The following is a 26,431-nucleotide window of genomic DNA, read 5'->3' on the forward strand; positions in this document are numbered from 1 at the left end:
TGAGGCCTTACAAATACCTGAGAAAAGAAGAGAAGCTAAAGGCAAAAGAGAAAAGGAAAGATATACCCATTTGAATGCAGAGTTCTAAAGAATAGGAGAGTTAAGAAAGCCTTCCTAAGTGATCAATGCAAAGAAATAGAGGAAAACAACAGAATGGGAAAGACTAGAGATCTCTTCAAGAAAATTAGAGATAACCAAGGGAACATCTCATGCAAAGATGGGCACTTTAAAGGACAGAAATGGTTTGGACCTAACAGAAGCAGAAGAGATTAAGAAGAGGTGGCAAGAATACACAGAAGAACTGTACAAAAAAGATCTTCACGACCCAGATAATCACAATCGTGTGATCACTCACCTAGAGCCAGACATCTTGGAATGTGAAGTCAAGTGGGCCTTAGGAAGCATCACTACAAACAAAGCTAGAGGAGGTGATGGAATTCCAGTTGAGCTATTTCAAATCCTAAAAGATGATGCTGTGAAAGTGCTGCACTCAATATGCCAGCAAATTTGGAAAACTCAGCAGTGGTCACAGGACTGGAAAAGGTCAGTTTTCATTCCAATCCCAAGAAAGGTCATGCCAAAGAATGCTCAAACTACCACACAATTGCACTCATCTCACACGCTAGTAAAGTAATGCTCAAAATTCTCCAAGCCAGACTTCAACAGTACATGAACCATGAACTTCCAGATGTTCAAGTTGGATTTAGAAAAGGCAGAGGAACCAGAGATCAAATTATCAACATCCGTTGGATCATCAAAAAAGAGAGAGAGTTCCAGAAAACCATCTCCTTCTGCTTCATTGACTATGCCAAAGCCTTTGACTGTGTGGATCACAACAAACTGTGGAAAATTCTGGAAGAGATGGGAATACCAGACCACCTGACCTGCCTCCTGAGAAATCTGTATGCAGGTCAAGAAACAACAGTTAGAACTGGACATGGAACAACAGAGTGGTTCCAAATCAGGAAAGCAGTACGTCAAGGCTGTATACTGTCACCCTGCTTATTTAACTTATATGCTGAGCACATCATATGAAATGCCAAGCTGGATGAAGCACAAGCTGGAATGAAGATTGCCGGGAGAAATATCAATAACCTCAGATATGCAGATGACACCACCCTAATGGCAGAAAGCAGAGAAGAACTAAAGAGCCTTTTGATATAAGTGAAAGTTGACAGTGAAAAAGTTGGCTTAAAGCTCAACATTCAGAAAATGAAGATCATGGCATCTGGTCCCATCACTTTATGGGAAATAGATGGGGAAACAGTGGAAACAGTGACAGACTTTATTTTGGGGGGCTCCAAGATCACTGCAGAAGATGACTGCAGCCATGAAATTAAAAGACGCTTGCTCTTTGGAAAAAAAGTTATGACCAACCTAGACAGCATATTAAAAAGCAGAGACATTACTTTGTTAACAAAGGTTCGTCTAGTCAAGGCTATGGTTTTACCAGTGGTCATGTATGGATGTGCGAGTTGGACTATAAAGAAAGCTGACTGCTGAAGAATTGATGCTTTTAACTGTGGTGTTGGAGAAGACTCTTGAGAGTCCCTTGGACTGCAAGGAGATCCAACCAGTCCATCCGAAAGGAAATCAGTCCTGAATATTCATTGGAAGGACTGATGCTACAGCTGAAACTCCAGTACTTTGGCCACCTGATGCGAAGAACTGACTCATTGGAAAAGACCCTGATGCTGGGAGACATTGAAGGCGGGAGGAGAAGGGGACGACAGAGAATGAGATGGTTGGATGGCACTCCTGACGCGTTGGGCGTGAGTTTGAGTAGGCTCTGGGAGTTGGTGATGGACAGGGAAGCCCGGCGTGCTGCAGTCCATGGGGTTGCAAAGAGTCAGACACGACTGAGTGACTGTACCGAATAACGCTTGGGACCCACAGCCGCCCTGCTGGACAACTTCAGGGGCAGCATTTACACTGGGTGCTATGATGTTCTCCAGGAGGCGCCACTCACGTAGAATACAAGGGTAGTGGTCCACCAAGCTTTGTGCAGTAGGACCTCGCTGGGACCAAACCCTACAAGAGCCAGATGTGTATCACAAATAAAGCCTCAATCCTTACTGTGGTTTTCTCACTAATTTCTTCTAAAAACAAAACCAGTGGACAAATAAAACATTTTAAATCCCCAGTTAAAATGTCAGGAGGGACATCAGGTGATACAATGTTTCTAGATAAGCACTATTTAAAATCCTAATGCTGCAGTGGATTATGTGTTCCTAAGGAAAGTAGGTTTGTAGTTAAAATGTATGCCTGATCATTTATTTTCCTCCCGTTCCATTTAATTTGGGTCTAATAAATAGTTCCTAGTATCTGTTATATCCAAAGAGTCTCAGGAAAAATATAAAAGAAAAAGGTACTTTACTTTTAAGTAAATTCCAAAGTCATGTCTCTGCTTCAGGCTCTCAAGATAAAAGACAGCGGCCGAGTAGTTCAGGCAGTAGGTCTGGTGGCTCTGACACAGGCTCCCTCGGAAATACTGCAAGGGGAGAAGGGCACGAGAGTGTAGCATGCAAAGGCGGAGGGACCTGCTCTCCACTTTTATCAGCAACCAAAGTGGGGAAAGTTGGGGACACACCATTATCAACCACGTGTGCGTGGAGAGAAGCAGGTGATCGTCAAAATAAACACTATTAAGCAATGGTATCCCCAAAATAAACCATTAACTCCTCAACTGGAAAGCTCGATGCTGGAGCTGAAGCTCCAATACTCTGGGCACCTGATGCACAGAGCCAACTCACTGGAAAAGAGCCTGATGCTGGGAAAGATTGAGGGCAGGAGGAAAGGGGGTGACATAGGATGAGATGGTTGGAAGGCATCACCGATTCAATGGACATGAGTTTGAGCAAACTCAGAAGATAGTGAAGGACAGGGAAGCCTGGTGTGCTGCAGTTCATGGGGTCGCAAAGAGTTGGATACAACTTAGTGACTGAACAACAACAACTCCTCAATAAACTGCCTTTTTTGGCCTATATTTTTAAAAAAAATTCTACTTGAGACATGTTGATTTAATTCACCCTTTACTTGCACTTATGCTTTGTTGAGGCCTACACAGGCTGCGTGGTACCTGGTAAACAGACACTGCCTAAGCCTGTGTTCATAGTATGTGATTCAAGTAACAACATCTAACTTTTCATCAGATCTTCTGCAAAAATATCCACAAATTGGATTCTCCTGCCAGCTTCTAAAACACAGTCAAATCTGGGGCACCTCATTAAGTGTACTGTTCCATAGCGAGCATTTTATGCACTTGTTTTACCTAATCTGACACTTGCCTTTCCCTTTCTTCACTATTCTTATGTGATGTCTTAAACTTGCTATAATGACTACACATTCTTAAGTCGTATCAAATTTATATTAGAATAAGGTGGGTGGCCAGTGTGCAAGCACACACATTCACATTACCTAAATTACCACTGAGGGTAGGCCTGGCCATGGGACTCTCTGAGGCTGAGGAACATGAACAGATATGCCAGAAACTTGAAGAGTCAGTGAGCGTTCTGCCTCAGTCTTTTAGGTCTTTGCCCTGGAGGCGCGGGGGTGACATTCCAGGTGGTGGCTGCTCCCTCAGCAGGGGTCCCAGAGTGAGAACAATGACAGAGCAGAACACGGCGTGAGTGAGACGTGAACCAAGCCACCGAGAGCTGGAGTTTCTTTCCGTGGCACAGCTGAATTTAACCTGACGCAGCCCTTTTCAAATTAAGGAAAAACTTTTGCAGCCCACCTTTGCGCATCTGTAACATATCAGGAAGCATTCATACATGGCTATCATTATAGACTTTCAGTGACGAGTCCATGCTTCACTAGGCTGTGAGGACACGTATGCTATGGTCGGAACAGCTGTGTCCCCCTCAAACTCATATGTTGAATCCTAACCCTCAAGGTGATGGTATTGGAGGAGGTGGACCCTTCTGGAGACGATGAGGTCCCAAAGGTGAAGCCTCCAGGAATGAAATGAATGCCCTTACAAAAGAGACTCCGGAGAGCTCTCTGGCCCTCTCCGCTATGTGAAGAATACAATGAGAAGTCTGTGACCAGAAGAGGGCCCTCACATGACCCGGCTGCCACCCTGGTATTGGATGTCCACCCTCTAAAACAGTGAGACATTGATTTCTGTTGTTAACAACCTACCCAGTTTGTGGCACTTTGTTACACAGAGCCTGGGCAGACTGAGACAGACTACTTATGTGTTTTGATGAAAAGTTGTTATTTCTTCAGACTATTCACTAAAAACTGAATTAAAAATTATTTTTAGGGGGCCAGGTCTTATTGCTAACATTGGCCTTCAGATGAATACTCCCAGATGTGTCTGCACTGCATCTATGTCCCAGGAGAGAGCTGCAGCTACCCCTCACTCTTGGAGATTCTCCAAGACCAGCAGAGGAATGATATATTTGGATCTATAATGGGTGTTGATGCTCTTTTGTGCTTCTTCCCATCACCATTAGAGGACGATGGCCAGGTTGGTCCAAGGAGATGGACCAGGTTAGTCCAAGGAGCCAAGTGGAGAGAGCCTGCCAGTTGTCCTAGCCCTTGACGGAGTACAGAAATTATCAAGAAAACCAAGGGACTTCAGACCCTGAACCAATACACATCCAAACAATCATGCTCATTATCTAACTTACTAAGGGCTCTGCCCTTTAACAAAAATAAAAAATGTGTAGCATGCAATGGTCCTAAAAAAAATAATTTCTGACTCTAAAGGAATTGGGAGAGCCTGAGATTGAAGCTGATTTCCAACACTTTACATTCTTTCTCTTGTTTTTCAAAGCTTTTCTTATTCTAATCTGCTTTCAAAGTTCATTGAAGGATCGCCCCCGTTTATGCCTAGTTTTCTGCTTGTTTTGCCTTCTTAAATAGTCCTTGTTAATATCTCACCTCAAGCATCACTGCCTCAGGAAGAATTTCCTAGCTGTAACTACCTCACCATCTGCCCCAAACTAGAAGTCTCCTTTCATAATATCTATGTATCTTTTTTTCCAGCACTAATCTCAATTTTACTATATAATCATTGGTGTCATTAGTTGATTAATTTCTTTCCCACTAGAATGAAAACTCCCCCAAAGTAAGGGGTGTGTCTAATTCTGCACATTATCATGTACAGGTTATCCGCCCCACATGTAAGTGCTTCATAATGCACATTACTTTTTGCTTTTCAATTTTGATACTTGCCCTTTGCAAGAACATTAAACATAAACCTGAGTATAATTTTTACAAGTCAATACATCTTAATCTATATTAAAAAAAATGGATTTAGCAACCTAAATGATGATAGATAGAAACAGGATTAAAAAGCTTAGAGTAGGGGAGAAAGTTCAAATTATCTACAAGGAAAAAAAATAGCATTTATCAGACCAGGGGTACAAGTCTTCCTCCTTCCTCCTCCTTTAATACACAGAAGTCTTATTAAGGGTGCTGATGGATTTGAAGGTTTATTTTATTCCTTTCAGAAAGCCTGGCACTTTTGTTAGAACAACTACTGAACCATGTAATTAGCCTGCACAAACTATTGCTGTGAATATTGCTTTAAATTGAAGTCATTTGAAAAACAGACTTGGAAATGGCTTTTCCATGCATGCAGATTTTGTATTAATAAAGCTCACACAGGAGAGATAACAATGGAAAAACAGAATCTGAGACTTATTTTTGAAAATGTTGATTGGTGGAGAAAGGGATGTTTCCCTTGTGGGAGGGTGTTGGCAGAACTTTCCCAGAAATAACAATGATGATGATGGTCAAGAAAATATAAACAATCATCCTGAGAGGTGGGTGAATTTATCACACAGAAGCTGAGATATCCCAAAGAGGATTTTACCTTTGTGAGCACAGAAATAAAATCCAACGATGGTGAAGTCTCACAAGTGTCAACGTAGTCCTTGAAGATATGGAAAAGACTGTTCACAAAACCAAAGCTTGTCTAGGGCCAGGGAGAAAGGAAAACAGAGGTAAGGGGTAAGAAATAAATACCCAGTGAACTTCAAATTTTGTTCCTACAGATGCCTCCTACTTCCAATTTATCTCCCTGGCAAAATTTAAAGATTTATTTTCCTCTACTCTCTAATGTATTTTCTTATAAATGAATTCCTGTAGTATCTCTCTTCTCTTCCTTTTTAGAGGAAAGATAGCTTTTATTTATAATATATGTGATAAAGAACATTCATTTGAGACTAGTCATTTATGATGATGGAGTACTTAGGCATATGTTTTTCTCTTTCTTTGTATTCAACATTATTTATTGAGGAAACTCATGTACCCAACATTACTTATTCAGTCCTTCTATGCACGAGGCATTGAGGTCCTCTGGATAAAGCAGTAAACAAGATGTGTTCCTGAGTGTACACTAGAAGGTATATACTTCTAGAAGGGGTTCCAGAACTTGTACTCTAGAAAAAACATGGAACATTTCCTGAATTTGTGTGCCATTCTTGCACAGAATCCGCGCTAATCTTTGTCTCATTCCAATTTTAGTCCATGCTGAACTGAGCATTATGATTACTTTCTTAAATAACCACTGAAGAATTGTTTGAAATGTTATTGAAGGCTAACTGACGGCTGCAATCTATTGGCAAGATTTCCTTCTTATTAACCTGAACTCCCGACCGCAAGATTATATGGAGAAGGAATATGGAAGAAACCATATTCCATACGCCAACATGGAATACAAACCACAAAAAGAGACAAGCACAAATTTTCACAGTCCTCTGGCGATTTTTAAAACATGGCTACTGGAATCTTTCTACTTTGGCTCACCTGACTTAGCTCCTCCAGGTTTGCAAAAAGTCTCCATAAATCCACATCCAGGAGATATTCATGCGTCTGTAGATACTTTAATGTATTCATGAAGATCTTAAAGAAATAAAACACACATCACTTTTTGCTTTTCAATTTTGATATTTGCCCTTTGCAAGAACATTAAACATAAACCTCCTGAGTATAATTTTACAAAACAACTTAGAGATCAGTATTTTCAATGGTTAGGAATTGTGCTAAACACAAATGATGACATTTAAGCTCCACAGAACATATGGGAAATGGGCTCTTCTGTATGAAGTAGTCATTGCTGTGTGAGCCCTACCAATATTTCTGTAGAACATAATTTGTTCAAGCAGGCTTTCTCTCCTCCCAGTGCCAGAGAAATCTCCAAGGTTCTCTTCTTGCCAGCAGCACTTACTTGAGACCAAAACAACATTCATTCTCAGTTTTTATTTATTCCTTTCTCTGCAAAAGACTTAAATGTCCTTTACTTTCAGGAAATTGATAAGAGAACTAATGAATGAATATCTGATAACTGGTAAGATGTTTAGATTTGTATAAATCCATTAAATATTAATGAAAACATTAAGAGAGGCTTTGTGTTACTGTTACTTGATGTTTTCCTACAATAGGAAACTATAGCAAGTCAAGAAAAAAACTACAATCCTCACAGATAACCTGTCCCTCATTCAATAAACTAAAGAGAGATGAATTTATTGAAATAGGAATACTCTGTTTCAATATGATGAAGCATTCGGAGGGACCAAATAAGTCAGGCATTATAGGTATGAAATGATTGGGCTTTAGATCACCAACGTTTTCCAATTCCTATTTCTATATTACTTAATCAATGCAGTAAACGGTTCTTGAACTTGCATCAGAATCATTTAAAGGCCTTGTTAAACCAGAGATTAGCAGGCCCTACCTCAAGCCTTTCTGATTCAGTAGGTCTCTGATGAGATATGAGAATATGGATTTCTAACGAGTTCCCAAGTGATTCTGATGCTGCTGGTTCAGGGACTACACTTTGAGAACCACTGATTTAGAGCTTCCCGCAATCTAGGCAGCACCCGTTGTCTGGAAGTCTGTCTATATCTAAGCATTTAAAACATAAGCAGTAAGAAACAGAAACCATGACTTCAGATAAATTGGAGACATTTAGAAGAAATCATCTTTGTGCTATAAGAGTCTTTGCTTTAACTGTTTACAATAGCCAAGACATGGCAGCAACCTAGATGTCCATTGGCAGATGAATGGACAAGAAAGCTGTGATACATATACACAATGGAATATTACTCAGCCATTAAAAAGAATGCATTTGAATCGGTTCTAATGAGGTGGATGAAACTGGAGCCTATTATACATAGCGAAGTAAGTCAGAAAGAAAAACACTTTCTGCTTTACTGACTATGCCAAAGCCTTTGACTGTGTGGATCACAATAAACTGTGGAAAATTCTGAAAGAGATGGGAATACCAGACCACCTGACCTGCCTCTTGAGAAATCTGTATGGAGGTCAGGAAGCAACACTTAGAACTGGACATGGAACAACAGACTGGTTCCAAATAGGGAAAGGAGTACATCAAGGCTGTATATTGTCACCCCACTTCTTTAACTTATATGCAGAGTACATCATGAGAAACGCTGGGCTGGAAGAAACATAAGCTGGAATCAAGACTGCTGGGAGAAATATCAAACACCTCAGATATGCAGATGACACCACCCTTATGGCAGAAAGTGAAGAGGAACCAAAAAGCCTCTTGATGAAAGTGAAAGTGGAGCGTGAAAAAGTTGGCTTAAAGCTCAACATTCAGAAAACAAAGATCATGGCATCCGGTCCCATCACTTCAAGGGAAATAGATGGGGAAACAGTGTCAGGCTTTACTTTTTTGGGCTCCAAAATCACTGCAGATGGTGACTGCAGCCATGAAATTAAAAGACGCTTACGTCTTGGAAGGAAAGTTATGTCCAACCTAGATAGCATATTGAAAAGCAGAGATATTACTTTGCCAACAAAGGTCCGTCTAGTCAAGGCTATGGTTTTTCCTGTGGTCATGTATGGATGTGAGAGTTGGACTGTGAAGAAGGCTGAGCACCGAAGTATTGATGCGTTTGAACTGTGGTGTTGGAGAAGACTCTTGAGAGTCCCTTGGACTGCAAGGAGATCCAACCAGTCCATTCTGAAGGAGATCAGCCCTGGGTGTTCTTTGGAAGGACTGATGCTAAAGCTGAAACTCCAGTACTTTGGCTACCTCATGCGAAGAGTTGACTCATTGGAAAAGACTCTGATGCTGGGAGGGATTGGGGGCAGGAGGAGAAGGGGACGACAGAGGATGAGATGGCTGGATGGCATCACTGACTCGATGGACGTGAGTCTGAGTGAACTCCAGGAGTTGGTGATGGACAGGGAGGCCTGGCGTGCTGCTATTCATGGGGTTGCAAAGAGTCGGACATGGCTGAGTGACTGAACTGAACTCAACTGATGGAATTTAGAAAGATGGTAACGATGACCCTATATGTGAGACAGCAACAGAGACACAGATGTAAAGAACAGACTTTTGGACTCTGTGGGAGAAGGCGAGGGTGGGATGATTTGAGAGAATAGCATTGAAACATGTATTTTATCATATGTGAAACAGATTGGCAGTCCAGGTTTGATGCATGAGACAGTGTGCTCAGGGTTGGTGCACTGGGGTGACCCTGAGGGATGGATGGGGAGGGAGGGTCAGGATGGGGAACACATGTACACCCATGGCTGATTCATGTTAATGTATGGCAAAAACCACCACAATATTGTAAAGTAATTAGTCTCCAATTAAAATAAATTAAAAAAAATTCTTTGCTTTATAGAATTTTTTGCCATTTAAGAAAAATATTGAGTCTTTCAGTGAATTTGAGCTACAAAATTCCAATTTACAAGCAACTTTGGGAAATTTATATTGATTGTGTAAAGGGAGGTACTCATATACTCTAAATACCAGGGAAGGGGGTTGAAAATAAATACTAATTGAGCTTCTTTTAAACAGAAAATGCTAATTTAAAAAGCTTATGTAGTTGACAGTGGGACAGGAAGCTCTGTTTTGTTTATTAGGGTAAAGCAAGGCAGTGGAGCTCATGAGGTGAGTGCTCTGCAGTGAACATCTACTGGTTTCCACTCAGCCCCAGTGCTCCCCCAACATCATCCCAGTTGTCGCCTCAGTGTCTGCCCTTCCTCATCCCTTGAATGTGATCGCCTTAAGACAATGAGCACCCTCCTTCCTTAACATGGTAGCTGGTTCAACAGTGTGCATGTGACTCAAACCAGTGCAAACTGAACGAAAATCAAGACTCTGGCTATGAATGTTAAGAAAATAGATTTCTCTTTCTTTCCCTCCCTCCCCTTTCTATTTCTTACTCTCTCCATAGCCTCCAGGACAACAGCCACTCTGTGACTATAACAGAAGCTGGCCATAGGATGAAGCTCAGACCATGGAAGGCAGGGATGAGAGACGAAAAGAAATTCTGTCCTTGATTTTGAGCCCCTTGATCAAACCAACCTTGTATTTTCTCTCACCTCTGGGCTTTATGGTTACATGGGCCAATAATATACAGTCTTACTTAACTAGTTTTCTGTATCCTAACTGAAACAATCTCCAAGTTTTAACTTTCTAAGCGTCTTTGCTGTTTACATTTTGCTGGTAAAGTACTTAGCAACGACTGACACAATAAATATTACTTACAGTAAATAACATTTGTATAGCACTTGAGAGATTTCTGGTCATCAGAATGATCATACCTTATGGTATTGTTATCCCTCTTGTAGCTTAGAACAGGAATAACAAAAGACATGCTGTGGGATAAATCAGGTCTGCTACCCATTTTTGTAAATAAGATATTATTTTAACACAGCCACACACATTTCTTTACAAATTATCTATAGCTTCTTTTGTACTGCAACAGAAGAGCTGAGTAGTTGCAATAAAGACCACATGGTTGCCAAAGCCCAAAATATTTACTATCTGGACCTTGACAGAAAGAAACTTCTGTTTTGTTAAATGGAAGACTAGACTTTCTTAAGTTCACAAGGCAAGTCAGAGGCAGACCTAGGACTTGAACTCATGTCTCCCAACACAGTGTCTTTCCCTGGGTATGAGAGATGCCAGGATTTGAAAGTGCTTATGGGCAGAGGCAACCTTGGGAGCAATGTGGTCCTTCCTCCCCTGTGGTCTTAGAAGGCATTTCCTCCCTTCCTATCCCTTGCCCGGTGGTTCCTCTACAAGGAGTTCTCTGCTCAGAGCCTCCCCAGATCAGGACCAGTGCACTGTACAACTTCAGGGGCACCATTTCACAACAGACATCATGAACACACTGTATAATCCAAGCCCCTTGTGTTACACATGGATGGTTGTCCTGGAAATCTCTGACTGTGGCTCCATGGCTGACAAAACGCCAGGCATTGATCACAAGGGAGTAAAAGAGCCCAAAGAGCAAGCTGACCAGAGATGGCATGGCTGCCTTGAGGGTGGCTGTGAGCTCCCTGACTAGAATAGTGTGCAAACACAGGGTGCGAATCAGGCAGGAGAGAGTCAGACATCACATGGACAGCTGGACCAGTTTACTGAGAAGGTCTCACCCAATCCTCAGAGTCTATGTTTAAGAAAAGAATGAAGAGAAACCAAGTTGCAGATAACCAAAGATAAATAAAATGTCCTTAAGAGCCCCTGAAAGAGGGGAGCCTCCCACCTTTCTTCAGCATGGAAAAAAGAAACAAGTCCCCAAAGAACCAATGTTTTCCATCTAACAAAAATTAAAGCCAGCATTACCATCTTAAGAACTAATAAATGGTCCAAAAAATAAGTGCATTCACTCGTGAAGAGTTCCCACACAGCCTCTTGTTGCTTTCTCAAGTCTAATTGATTAGTAGGAAGTTTCTGATGCATTTCCATGACTTCATTCCAGGTCTTATCCTGTATGTGGGAGAAAAAGAGAGAACAAAACGTTTCCACCTTGATGGGCTGACCTGTTGTCCTTTCTTGGACTTGTAGTGCAGCTGAAACAAGCAAGCTCCCAAATCATGATTTCCCATTGCAAGCCCCAGGCACCCCTCTGGATGAAGGTGAAAAAGTGAAAGTGTTAGTTGCTCAGTCCTGTCTGACCTTTTGGGACCCCATGGACTGCAATCTACCAGGTTCCTATGACCATGGAATTCTCCAACTGGAGTGGGCAGACATTCCCTTCTTCAGGGGATCTTTTCAACTCAGGGATTGATCTTCCTGACCCAGGCATTGAACCCAGGTCTCCTGCATTGCAGGCAGATTTACTGTCTGTGTCACCAGGAAGCCCATCCCTCAGGGTAGAGTTACCCAAACCACAGTTCTCTCTGTATGACTTTGGGATATCAATTCCTCCCATGCATGGGATGGACATGTTATTTACAGTTTAAAAAGAATACCAAACCCAGAACTGGAAAATCTGATCCAGGTTCCACTAGTAACACTTGCTGAAATTAACTACTGAAGAATCATGAAATGAGAGTTTAAAGAGACCATCAGAAATTGTCTTATAAAAACCAGCTTATTTTTCAAATGAGGAAATAAAGGCCTAGTGAGAAGAGTTGTAACAACTATTAACCTTTGTATAGGACTTCTTGGTCTACAAAGTACTCTCATGTCCATTACTTTAAGATAAAATGACTTTCCTGAGGTTTCAATGTGCTTTAGAGACAGCAGACTTCCTTCTACCCCGGTCTGGGCTTCTCTCCTGCACTTTGCTATTATTATGAACAATGCAATAATCTGACATCTTTTAATACTGACAAAAACAAAAAAAGAAGCCACACAGAAAACAAATCAGGAGATACCTTCAGGGTGTGGAACTCATAGTCCCTGAAGTCTGTAATCTTCAAAGAGGACAGGCAGTCTTCCAGATCAGATATATGCTTGTTCTTGTCTTTACCCTGCTAAAAGATTGTAAGAACAGGATTTTCAAACTTGAATTCTTTTAGTGATACACTTCTGGTAGCCTCAGCATCTTTGTTTCATGGTCCCACATGCAGATCAGGCTGCACATTTTGTCTATGAACCACTAACAGGTGAAAAGCCATTTCTGAGCCAGTCTGACCCACAGGAGTTCAGAATGTCAGACATGGAGGAGAAAGGCTGGTGAACATGGCTGATCCAAACCTCTCATTTTACTAATTAAAAAAAAAAAAAGCCGGAGCCATAAAAGCAGAACAGCCATATAGCAATTAGATGGATTTCTGTCTAGTGTGCACCCTGCAAAAGTTAGTCCTTCACAGTCTAACTTTTCTGATGGACTTCACCAGCAGAAGGGGCCTTGGAGATCTTAGTTCAACCCCTCATTTAGCAGATAACTAAATAAAGTCCAGAGTATTAAAGGAACTTCCCAATACAGTAATTCTCAGCTGGAGAATACCAGGATATGCTAGAAACTCTAGTTTCCTTAGATTGGAACACCTACTTATTTTTGTTATAATTTTTATTTTAAATAATATTAGTTAAAAGAATCAGGTTCAAAGGTAATACATGGTTGCTGTAGAAAACCTGAGAAACAAAACCACAAAGAAAAGCAAAGTTATCTGTAATCTCCACTGACTCCCCCCACCCCCAGGTAATTATTGAAAACATTTTTCTTATTGTATTTACAATTAATTTTTAATGGTTTCACATTCATTTATCCTTTTGAACTTACTCTATTGTAACTTTTTAATTTTTCTGACTCATTCACTATTCTCTTGCAACATCATGAATTACTCATTTTAAGAGTTCATTTTAGCAACTAAACCAGGAAGAAGCTATCAAATAACAATGTGAGGCTCTCCAAAGTCAACTTGGCTGCCTTTCAGATAAATGTTTATCACAAACAACATTTTAACTTGCTTATTGCTTCAGGGTGCATGATGCTGGTGTGGATCTAAGCAGTTTGGATATCATTCAACTTTAGGTAAAGGAGCCAGACAAGGAAGGCTTATCTGCTATTGTGGGGATGTAGCTCCCTGTGTGTTGGAAAGACAACCCTGTAATAATTTCAGAAAGTGCTAAAGGGCCATGGCTGAATTCTCTGCTAGGGTTATGGCACCAAAAGAAGAAACTTATTAGAGACTTATTAACTTCATAGTAGCAGAGAAATCTTGGAGCTGGTTGGGGACCTCCTACAGCAATTGGGACATGTGCCTTTTGTTGATGTCTGAAACCATAGTGACTGCATGTTGTGGAAATTAAAAATCAGTAGTCAGTTGGAAAATAAGGAAGCTGAGGCAATGGAAGATGCATTGGACATGGCGAACGTGGGCACCAGCCCTCTACCTTGAAGAACACTCACTGTGGCTTTCTAAGGATCTGACCGACCTCCTGACCAAAGTGCTTGGTGGACCTGATGGTGAGAAGGGAAGGGACAGTCCTCTCAAAAGAAACATTAACTCTTTAGACTTACAGACCCATTGCTGGAAGCTGTGCTCCTTCCACTATGGTGGCACTGGCTTCTGGTAGAGAGGCAATGAGAAGATATTAAAGGTATTTGAGAGAATATAGAAGATAAAGAAAATAAGTCAAGGTTAATTCTCAGGGCTCGAATTTTACAACTAAGAGGTGGGGGGACTTTCAAGATGGTGGAAGAACAAGACAGGAAGATCAACTTCCTCCCCACAAATACATCAAAAAATACATCTGTATGTGGATCAACTCATACAGAATACATTCTGAATGCTGGCAGGAGATCCTTGACTTCCAAAAAGGCAAGCCAATCGTCTCAGAATGAGGTAGGCAAAAGATAAAGATTTAAAAAAAAGAAAAAAGGATTTGGGGACAGGGACCAGCACCCTGGGGAGGGAGAGTGAAGGAGGAAAAGTTCCAACATGTTCAGAAACCCCTCACGGGTGAGGACAAAGGGGAGTTTTGGAACCTCAGAGGGGAACAAAGCAACAGGTGGTCAGAGGCAAAACAGAGAGAATTCACCACAGAGTTCATTGCCAAACAGCACTTTCCAGCTGAGAAGTGGCTTGCACTTATGCCCACTGCTGCGAGTGGGGGCTGGGTGCTCAGGCTTCCAGGAAGAACATCAGTGTTGACTGCTCTGAAGATATTCTGAGAAGGCTAGTATGACACGGCTGAGGCAGTCCAGGTAAAAGACTGGGCCTCTCAGAGAGGCAAGAGATTGTTGCAGCAGGGAGCCTCTGACTCCTTGCGCTGGCAGATTGCAGGAACTCACCTTCAAAAATGATACAGGTGGGATGAGCAACAGCTGTGAGTTGCCCAACCCCTGAGGGAGATACATACAGAAGAACTGTACAAAAAAGGTCTTGATGACCCAGATAACCATGATGGTGTAATCACTTCCCTACAGCCAGATATCCTTGAGTGTGAAGTCAAATGGGCCTTAGGAAGCATTACTACAAACAAAGACAGTGGAGGTGATGGAATTTCAACTGGGCTATTTCAAATCCTAAAAGATGATGCTGTTAAAGTGCTGTGCTCAGTCTGCCACAAGTTTGGGAAACTCAGCAATGGCTAAAGGGCTGGAAAAGGTCACTCTTCATTCCAATCCCAAAGAAGGGCAATGCCAAAGAATGTTCAAACTACCATACAATCGCACTCATTTCACGTGTTAGCAAGGTAATGCTCAAAATCCTTCGGGCTAGACTTCAACAATACGTGAACCAAGACCTTCCAGAAGTACAACCTGGATTTAGGAAAGGCATAAGAATCAGAGATCAATTTACCAACATTTGTTGGATGGTAGAAAAAGCAAAGGAATTCCAAAAAAACATCTATTTCTGCTTCATTGACTATGCTACAGCCTTTGCTTGTGTAGATTACAACAAACCATGGAAAAGTCCTAGAGATGGAAATAGCAGACCATCTAATCTGCCTCCTGAGAAACTTATATGCAGGACAGGAAGCAACACTTAGAACTGGACATGGTTATTTAGCTTATAAGCAGAGTACATCATGCAAAATGCCAGGCTGGATGATGAAGACTGCTGGGAGAAATATCAACAACCTCAGATATGCAGATGATACCACTCTAATGGAAGAAACTGAAGAGGAACTCAAGAACCTCTTGATGAGGGTGAAAGAGGAGAGTGAAAAATTGGCTTGAAATTCAACATTCAAAAAAACTAAGATAATGGCATCCAGTCCCATCACTTCATGGCAAATAGATGAGGAAACAATGGAAACAGTGACAGACAGGGCTTGGGCTCCAAAATTACTGCAGATGGTGACTGAAACCATGAAATTAAAATATGGTTGCTCCTTGGAAGAAAAGCTATGACAAATCTAGACAGCATATTCAAAAGCAGAGACATCACTTGGCCGACACCAGTCCATATGGTCAAAGCTATGGTTTTTCTAGTACTCATATATGGATGTGAGAGTTGGACCATAAAGAAGGCTGAGCACCCAAGAACTGATGCTTTCAAATTGTGGTGTTGGAGAAGACCCTTGAGAGTCCCTTGGATAGCAAGGAGATCCAACCAGTCAATCCTACATAAAATCAACCCTGAATATTCATTGGAAGGACTGATGCTGAAGCTCCAATACTTTGGCTACTTGATATGAAAAGCTGCCTCACTGGAAAAGACCCTGATGCTGGGAAAGACTGAGGGAAAGAGGGGAAGGAGGTGACAGAGGATGAGATGGTTAGATGGTATTACTGACTCAATGAACATGAGTTTGAGCAAACTTTGGGAGACAGTGAAGGACAGGAAAGCCTTGTGTGCTGCAGCTAATGGGGTAGCAAAGAGTCGGACACAACTTAGTGACTGAATAAGAGGTAGATATGCCTGGCCAAAGCCACCACCTACGCCAGTGAGCACCAATGGCAGAACTAGACGCAGCTGCAGTTTATGATCCCAGAGTTGGGAAGGCAAGCCAACTGGCCACTGCCAAAGGCAAGGAGAAGGCCCGAGGCAGGGGACAAAACACTGCTGCTGCGGTCCCAACGCTAGAGGTAGCGGCTGTCATCAGGCTGTGAGCGGCACAGGTCACAACCCATACCTTCCTGGGTCCTATGCAACTTAGCTCTACTGAGAGACACAACACCCAGGGCCAATCCCTCTGGGAGAGGGCACAACCCACCTCACTGTGGAAACTTCCCATAGGCCTTGGCTGCAGTAGGCACTCCCCATCTGAGGCTTCCAAAGCCCTTCTTCTTCCCAGCCCGACCGAGCAAGTGAGTCTTAATGAGCTGCTACTTCTGCCCCCTCTGGTCTAGGTGGGGAATACACTTGAGGGTGGCCTACAAACAGAGGTGGGCCCCAAACCAAAGTGGAGCACCAGGGGCTGTGTGAATAAAGAAGAGGAGGGGAATTCACTCCTGTAGCCATAGGTGCAGCAGATTAAATCTCTGCAATTAGCCTGAGACTCTGGACTTTAGGGGCAATTGTGGATTTGGGGAGCAAGTACAGGTGAGAGTAAGGCCAGATCTGAGTCTGAGCTGACCCCACAGCATCCACAGCAGGTTCAGAGACTTTCCGAGAAATACTGGAGGACTGAGTAAGCAGAGTGTGGAGAGGACAATGGAGGACTCAGGAGGACATTCTTCTTACACCACTCTCTCCTTTTGTATTGTAATGTTGTTCTTTATCATTCCTTTAATTTTTACTTTTTAACTTTTTCCTTTTTAAAAAGCATCTTATTTTAAAATAAACTTACTTTTTTCCTATTTTTACAGTACTCTTTAGTTATACTGCATTCTCCCCCCTATTTTTGATTTTGTCTTTTTGCTAGTCTAGTTTTTAGTATTCATTCTCATTTATAGATTTTTTTATTGGCTTGACTGTTCTCTTTGTTTTTTACTCCTGTTTTTGTTCTTTTTTCTCTATTTTCTCTCTTCTCAAGTCTGTGAGTTTCTTTGGGTGTTCTTGGTTGGTGAGTGTTGCTTTCACCAACTGTCTTGGAGTTTTGTCTTCTATGTGGCCTGTGAAGTCTTGGTGCTACAGTAAGAGGTCATGCTTGAATCTCCAAGTTGGAAGACCTGAGTCCAGGACTTTGGGCCACCAGAGAATCCCCAACTCCATGAGACATTATTTGGCAAGAATTCTCCCAAAGGCCTTTATCTCAACACTAAAAGCCAGTAAGCTTCAGTGCCAGATGCCTCATGCCAACCCTTCAGCAAAACAGGAATATAACCCTGCCCGTTAGCAGACAGGCTGCCAAAAGCCACACCAAGCCCAGAGACACCCCAAACACACTGCTGGACAAAACACTGCCCTTCAGAGACAAGATTCAGTTCCATCCACCAGATCACATGTACAAGTCCCCTCAATCAGGAAACCTTCACAAGGCACTGGTCCAATGCCACCCACTGGGGGAAGGTTCCACAAATAGGAACTATGACCTTCCAGCCTGTAGAAAGGAGACTCCAAACACAGCAAACTACACAAACTAAAAAGACAAAGAAACATGCAGCAGATGAAGGAACATGGTAAAAACCCACAAGACCAAACAAATGAAGAGGAAACAGGCAGCCTACCTGAAAAAGAATTCAGAGTAATGACAGTAAAGATGGCCCCAAATCTTGAAAATAAAATGGAGGCACAGATAAATAGAATGAAGGCATGGATCAAGAAGATATAAGAAATGTTTAACAAGGACCTTCAATGAGAAGAACAATAAGAAAGTCTTCTTAAGGGAACAATGCAAAGAAAGAGGGGAAAACAATAGAATGGGAAAGACTAGAGATCTCCTCAAGAAATTAGAGATACCAAGGGAACATTTCATGCAAAGATGGGCACAATAAAGGACAGAAATGGGATGGAACTAACAGAAGCAGAAGATATTAAGAAGAAGGGCCAAGAATACACAGAAGAACCATACAAAAAGGTCCTAATGACCCAGACAACCACGAAGGTGTGGTCAATCACTTAGAGCCAGACATCCTAGGAGTGTGAAGTGAAGTAGGCTTTAGGAAGCTTTACTAGAAACAAAGCTAGTGGAGGTAACAGAATTCCAGCTGAGTTATTTCAAATGCTAAAAGATGATGCTATTAAAGTGCTACACTCAATACACCAGCAAATTTGGAAAACTCAGCAGTGGCCATAGGGCTGGAAAAGGTCAGTGTTCATTCCAATTCCAAAGAAGAACAATGTCAAAGAATGCTCAAACTACTGCACAATTGTGCTTATTTCACATGCTAGTAAGATACTGGTCAAAATTCTTCAAGCTAGACTTCAACAGTATGTGAACTGAGAACTTCCAGACATACAAGCTGGATTTAGAAAAGGCATAGGAATCAGATATCAAATTTCCAACATCCACTGGATCATAGAAAAAAGGACTTTCAGAAAAACATCTACTTCTGCTTTATTAACTATGTCACAGCCTTGGACTATGTGTATCACAACAAACTGTGGAAAATTCTTCAAGAGATGGGAATACCAGACCACCTGACCTGCCTCCTGAGAAATCTGTATGCAGGTCAAGAAGCAACAGATAGAACTGGACATGGAACAATAGATTGGTTCCAAATCAGGAAAGGAGTATGTCAAGGCTGTATATTGTCACCCTGCTTATTTAATTTCTATGCAGAGGATATCATGCAAAATGCCAGGCTGGATGAAGCTCAAGTTGGAACCAAGATTGCCAGGAGAAATAACAACAACCTCAGATATGCAGATGACACTACCCTAATAAGCAAAAAGAGAAGAGGAACTCAAGAACCCCTTGATGAAAGTGAAAGAGGAGAGTGAAAAAGCTGGCTTAAAACTCAACATTCAAAAAACTAAGATTATGGCATCCTGTCCCATCACTTCATGGCAAATAGATGGGGAAACAATGAAAGCAGTGACAGACTTTATTTTCTTGGGCTCCAAAATCACTGCAGATGGTGACTGCAGCCATGAAATTAAAAGATGTTTGCTCCTTGGAAGGAAAGCTATGGCAAACCTAGACAGCATATTAAAAACCAGAGACATTACTTTTCCAACAAAGATTGGTATGGTCAAAGCTATGGTTTTTCCAATAGTCATGTATGGATGTGAGAGTTGGACCATAAAGAAGGCTGAGTGATGAAGAATTGATGCTTTTGAATTGTGGTGTTGGAGAAGACTCTTAAGAGTCCCTTGGACTGCAAGGAGATCCCACCAGTCCATTCTAAAGGAACTCAGTCCTGAATATTCATGGAAAGAATGATGATGAAGCTGAAGTTCCAATACTTTGTTACCTGATGGGAAGAGCTGACTCATTAGAAAAGACCCTGATGCTGGGAAAGATTGAAGGCAGGAGGAGAAGGGGATGACAGAGGATGATATGGTTGGATGACATCATTGACTCAATGGACATGAGTTTATGCAAGGTCTGGGAGATGGTGAAAGACAGGGAAGCCTGGCCTGCTGCAGTCGATGGGGTCACAAAGAGTCAGACAAGACTGAGTAAATGAACAAGAACAACAGAAGAAAAAGAGGAAAACAAAGGGTCTGAGAAAATATTTGAGGAGACTATAGTTGAAAACTTCCCTAACATGGGAAAGGAAGTAGCCACTCAAGTTCAGAAGTCCAGAGAGTCCCATACAGAATGAACTCAAATGAAATATGCTAAGACATATTAATCAAACTAATGATAGTTAAATACAAAAAATATTAAAAGAAGCAAGGTAAAAGCAAAAAATAATATATAAGGGGATCCCCATAAGGCTAATCACCGATCTTGCAACTGAAATTCTGCAGGTCATAAAGGAATGGCAGGATATACTGAAGATGATGAAAGGAAAAAACTTACAACCAAGATTACTGTATCCAGCAAGGATCTCATTCAGTTTTAAAGGAAAAATCAAAAGCTTTATAGATAAGCAAAAATTAAGAGAATTCAACACCACCAAATTAGCTTTACAACAAATCTTAAAGGAGCTTCTCTAGACAGGAAACACAAGAGGAACAAAAAGCCTATAAAAACAAACCCAAAACAGAAAAGTAAAAGGTAATAGGATCATACATATCAATAATTACCTTAAATGAAAATGGACTAAATGCTTCAACCAAAAGATACAGACTGGCTGAATGGATACAAAAACTAGACCCCTATATATTCTGTCTACAAGGGACCCACTTTAGACCTAGCGACATGTACAGACTGAAAGTGAGGGACTGGAAAAAGGTATTCCATGCAAAGAGAAATCGAAAGAAAGAGGGAGTAGCAATACTCATATCAGATAAAATTGACTTCAAAACGAAGACCATTACAAGAGATAAGAAGGATACTACATAATGATCAAGGGATCAATTGAATAAGACATAAAAATTATATATGCACCCAACATAGGAGCACCTCAATACATAAGGCAAATGCTAACAATTATTAAAGGGAAAATTGACAGTAACACAATAATAGTGGGGGACTTTAACACCCCACTCACACCAATGAACAGATCATCCAGAAAGAAAATTAATAAGGAAATACAAACTTTAAATGATATATTGGACCAATTGAACCTAATTGCTATCTACAGGGCATTTCAATCCAAAACAGTAGATTTCACTTTTTTCCCAAGTACACATGGAACATTCTCCAGGATAGATCACATCTTGGGTCATAAATAAAGTCTTGGTAAATTAAAAAAAAAAAAACTGGAATCATTTCAAGCATCTTTTCTGACCACAATGCTGTGAGGCTGTGTTTATCAACTACAGGGGGAAGAAAAAAAAAAAAAAAACTAAAAAACACAAACAGATGTAGGCTAAACAATACGCTTTTGAATAACCAAGAGGTCACTGAAGAAATCAAAGAGGAATGACAAAGGGAAAGCATGACAACTCAAAACCTATGGGATGCAGTAAAAGCAGTGTTAAGTGGGAAGTTTACAGCAATACAAGCCTACCTCAAGAAACAAGAGAAACACCAAAAAAAAAAAAAATCTAATCTTACAGCTAAAGCAACTAGAAAGAGAACAAAGCTCCCAAAGGTAGAAGGAAAGACATCATAAAGATCAGAGCAGAAATAAGTGAAAAAGAAACAACTGACAAAGGATTAATCTCCAAAATATACAAGCAGCTCATACAGTGCAATATCAGAAAAAAAAAAAAAAAGCAAACCCAGCCCAATCAAAAACAGGCAGAAGACCTTAACAGACATTTCTCCAAAGAAGACATACAGATAGCCAATAAACACATGAAGACACTGAATATCACTAATTACTAGAGAAATGCAAATCAAAACTACCTTACACCAATCAGAATGGCCATCATCCAAAAATCTACAAACAGTAAATGCTAGAAAGGATGTGCAAGAAGAGGAAACCCTCTTGCACTGTTGGTGGGAAAGTAAATTGATACAGCCACTATATGTAACAGTATGGGAGATTTCATATTGACGTATGGAGAACAGCATAGAAATTTCTTAAAAAACTAGGAATAAAACTACTATATGACCCAGCAATCCCACAACTGGGCATATACTCTGAGAAAACCATAACTGAAAAAGACACATGTACCCCAAAGTTCACAGCAGCACTATTTATAATAGGTAGGGCAGAGAAGCAACCTAGATGTCCACTGACAGACTAATGGATAAAGAAGATGTGGTACATATACACAATGGAATATCACTCAGTCATAAAAAGGAAACAAATCTGAGTCAGTTTTAGTGAGCTGGATGAACCTAGAGTCTGTTATACAGAGTGAAGTCAGAAAGAGAAAAAAAAATATCATATATTAACACATATACATGGAATCTAGAAAAATGGTACTGATGAACCTACTGGCAGGCAAGAATGTAGATGCAGATATAGATAATTGACTTGTGGACACAGTGGGGAAGGAGAGAGCAGAACAAATGCGGAAAGCAGCTCAGACACATATACACTACCATGTTTAAAATAGATATCTGGTGAGAAGCTGCTACATAACACAGGTAACCCAGCCAGATGGTCTGTGATGATCTAGAGGGGTGGGGTCAGGGGAGGGGAAGGGGGCTCAAGAGGGAGGAGGCATATGCACAATTATGGCTGATTAGCATTGTACTACAGAAACCATCACAACATCATAAAGCAATTTTCCTCCAATTAAAAAATAACTAAGAGGTAGGTGGAATGAAAGTTTGTAGTAGACACTGGTGATATGGAACTGGAATAAACTGGTATATAGTCAGCCCTCAGTATCCTAGGGGAAATGGTTTTAGGACCTCTTCAGATATCAAAATGCACAGATGCTAAAGTCCCTTATATAAAATGTGTTTTCATATAGTCTACACACATTCTCTCATATACTTTAAATCATCTCTAAAGTGAAAGTCGCTCAGTCGTGTCTGACTCTTTCTGACCTCATGGACTATACAGTCCATGGAATTTTCCAGGCCAGAATACTGGAGTGGGTAGCCTTTCCATTCTCCAGGGGATCTTCCCAACCCAGGGACTGAACCCAGGTCTCCCGCATTGCAGGCAGATTCTTTATCAACTGAGCCACAAGGGAAGCCCACTAGACTACTTATACCTGCTGCTGCTGCTGCTAAGTTGCTTCAGTCATGTCCGACTCTGTGCGACCCCATAGACGGCAGCCCACCAGGCTCCCCTGTACCCGGGATTCTCCAGGCAAGAACGCTGGAGTGGGTTGTCATTTCCTTCTCCAATGTATGAAAGTGAAAAGTGAAAGTGAAGTCGCTCAGTTGTATCAGACTCTAGCGACCTCATGGACTGCAGCCTACCAGGCTCCTCCGTCCATGGGATTTTCTAGGCAAAAGTACTGGAGTGGGGTACCATTGCCTTCTCCAACTTATACCTAACACAATGCAAATAGTATGTATACTGTTGTTGCTGCATGGCAAATTCAAGTTTTGCTTTTTGGAAATTTCTGGAGTATTTTTTTCAAATATTTTTTTATTTGCAGTTGGTTGAATTCAAGGATACAGAACCTACAGACACAGAGGGTTGACTGTATGTGAATATGTGGATTTTCTAGTGGTTGGCTTGAATTGGTGAGAAGAGAAGAGATCTTTGAGAGCTGTGATGAGGAGGAGGAGGGAGGGGTACCCAGGTCTGGTCATGGACCCCACAGCCAGAGCAACAGTTTGGTACTGGGGCTAAAACGGATTCAGAGCCGTACTGCCCGGGGCTGCTCAGACACATCCCCACTGTCACTTACGAGCTGTGCGATCTCAGGCAAGCTATTCAAACCTCTCTGAACCTCAGTTTCCCCATTTGCAAAATGGGGGTGATAATGTTATCTACCTTGTTGGTTTGTTGTGAGAATTAATGAGCTAACATATGTGAACTATGAAATACCTAAACAGGAGTATGTAAACAGAAACACTACCTTATAACATGGTAAAAATTATATATGTGCTTGCTTTTATTACAAATGCTGTTACTGATGGTTGGGAAGAAAGGAAGGAGAGAAGAAAGAAAGGTAATGAAAGGAAATACCTGTGATAGATTGGGGAAATATATTACAATATGGTTGTGTGTGATATTGATGTGGATTATCATTTACATAGATATGAATTGCTCAATAAAAAAGGCTAAAAAGATGAAGGAGTAAACACTAATTTTTAAGGAGACCAGATATTGTGTCCCTTTAAAAGTGGGCCTTTAAGAAATGAATTTCCCTCCATTACTGAGAACATTTGCTGAAACATTTTGTCATTTCACTGATTGTTCTTTGTGTATCTCCACCTCTGCCTACCCACCTCCAACATTGTGCAAGCCATTTATCTAATTTTTTGCCAATTTACAGGTCAGTCTGACCTTCTCAATTGTAAGCTAAGAATGAGCATCTTGGCATCTTATACACCTAGTCCAGTATTTGGCACACACAGCTATCCAATACATGTGGAACAAATTACTTTATGGGAAAAAAACAGATGCATCATAAAAACTTGTAGGTATATCCCTTCCTTAGGTAAGTCTTTCCTTCTGAAAGCACAATCTAGCTTCCTGCTCTGGAGGAGCCCTCAGGAAAGCTGATGGGAGATGCCCCTTCCTCTCACCTTAGAGAAGGAAATGGCAACCCACTCCAGTATCCTTGCCCAGAGAATCCTACAGACAGAGGAGTCTGGTGGGCTACAGTCCAGGGGGTCGCAAAGAGACATGACTGCATGCATGCTGAGACTCCAGGTCTGACTGACAGCTGATTCTGCTTTCATTTAAATAAGCAAGGATCCCAGGAGAGGCAGCACCACAGGCCCTGCCTCAGACCTGCCAGGAAAACAGTCATATCACATCCCTAAAGAGGGGCAAAATGAGAATGACTGGTGAGCAGCAGCCCTGGTGACAAATTATAGTTTTACTAATAGTTTATGATTTTCAACTTGTGATGTTTAGACCGCGTCCCTATGGACTGAATGTTTCTGTTCCCCTAATATTCATATATTTAAAGCCCAAACCCCTCAGGGGTATTTGCAGGTGAAACTGTTGGGAGGTAATTAGGTTTAGATGAGGTCATGAGGCTAGGGCCCTCACGATGACATTAGTATCCTTATAAGAAGAGGAAGAGACACCAGAGCTCCCTCTCCACATGTGAAGACACAGTGGAGCAGCCCATCTGGAAGCCAGGAAAAGAACTCTCACCATGTGGCACTAACTCTAACCATGTGGTGTACTCCGATCTGGGACTTCCCAGCCTCCAGAGACGTGAGAAATAAATATTAGCAGTTTCAGCCACCTGGCCTGTGGTATTTTACAGTGGCCCAAAGTGACTAAGACACTCACACAAACTTTTTCCCCTTGAAAAAATAATGTGAAAGTCACTCATAGACTTGATTATGAGAACAAGTAGTGTTCCAAACCCTGGTTACAAATGATACTCTCAAAAATATGGCCAATACTGATTTTTTGCAGGCGCACCCAGTGCTGGGATACACTTCAGATGCATTATTTGTTTCTCACAACCACCCTATGAGGCTGGTACTATTACCATCTGCTTTTTTTTTTCTTTCTTAAACAGGGAAGGACTTGCAGCTGAGGGAAATGAATTCATTTGGCCAAGGTCACAGAGCAGTAAGTGGAGCAGCTGGGATTGAAATCTCAGAGAGCCTTTAACTTAGCTACGGTACTTTAAAAAAAAATGAAGGTATATGCACCCATAGAACCTCCAAGTTAGATGTCAGCAACTGATGGCAAACTGATTGGAGAGGCCACGTGAGCAGATTTTTTTTTTTTTAACACAAAGAGGTGCAGTAACTACTCATAAGGCCCTCCTGGTGCTGCTGGCTGTGGTGTGTAGGTGTTGTGGGGTGAACACAGTCAGTTCCTCTCCTTCCTCCTCACTCCAGGAGGGAAGAACCCTCCTTCCCTCTGTCCTTAGCATGTTGGCAGGGAAGGTTTCACTGTGGCCAGCTCACGTCCTAGGCAGGAAAGAATCAGGCACCGCTGATTTTCAATTTATAACTCTTCAATAATTGAGGGCACCAGGAATTAAGGAAAATCCACTAGGATGAATCCAACTGGCTTTCCCAGAAATAGACTGTATCTGTAGAATCTGTTTCTGTAATATCTCATTAATTTTTCAACGTTCCCAATATGCTCGACACTGACTGCAAACTGGGGCATATGCTTGTGCAAGTTTTCTCCATCAAGTGAGCTGTCTCCTATGCTGCGTCGTTATAAATTTGGAGCTGTAAGGCATCACGATATTAGGACTGCTTTGTTTTCTTGCAGAGCTCATTAACCACTGGCAATTAGCACTGTATCACTGCACCAAGTGGCATCACTTGGCAAGTCCTGTAGCCACTGCTACAAATGTG

At 41.4% G+C, this 26,431-nt stretch overlaps 1 protein-coding gene and 1 pseudogene across 5 annotated transcripts in view; both read right to left on the reverse strand.

The window, feature by feature from the left end:
* The window catches only part of PLEKHG7 (pleckstrin homology and RhoGEF domain containing G7), a 79,995-nt gene that overhangs the window by 31,309 nt on the left and 22,255 nt on the right, over positions 1 to 26,431 (reverse strand). For 3 of the 5 annotated variants that reach the window (XM_044941835.1, XM_025284341.2, XM_044941837.1), the window contains 5 exons: positions 12,604 to 12,702; positions 11,567 to 11,710; positions 6,763 to 6,858; positions 5,828 to 5,929; positions 2,378 to 2,491 (listed from right to left, as the gene is read on the reverse strand). In XM_044941835.1, the coding sequence (XP_044797770.1) occupies positions 2,378 to 2,491; positions 5,828 to 5,929; positions 6,763 to 6,858; positions 11,567 to 11,710; positions 12,604 to 12,702 (555 nt within the window). The remainder of the gene's footprint in view (positions 1 to 2,377; positions 2,492 to 5,827; positions 5,930 to 6,762; positions 6,859 to 11,566; positions 11,711 to 12,603; positions 12,703 to 26,431) is intronic. The other 2 variants (XM_044941836.1, XM_044941834.1) reach the window with 1 other exon arrangement.
* Positions 6,401 to 6,497, reverse strand: LOC112584791 (annotated as a pseudogene).

Source organism: Bubalus bubalis, chromosome 4 (genome assembly GCF_019923935.1).
Source record: "Bubalus bubalis isolate 160015118507 breed Murrah chromosome 4, NDDB_SH_1, whole genome shotgun sequence".
In the NCBI taxonomy this organism is placed as follows: Eukaryota; Metazoa; Chordata; class Mammalia; order Artiodactyla; family Bovidae; genus Bubalus; species Bubalus bubalis.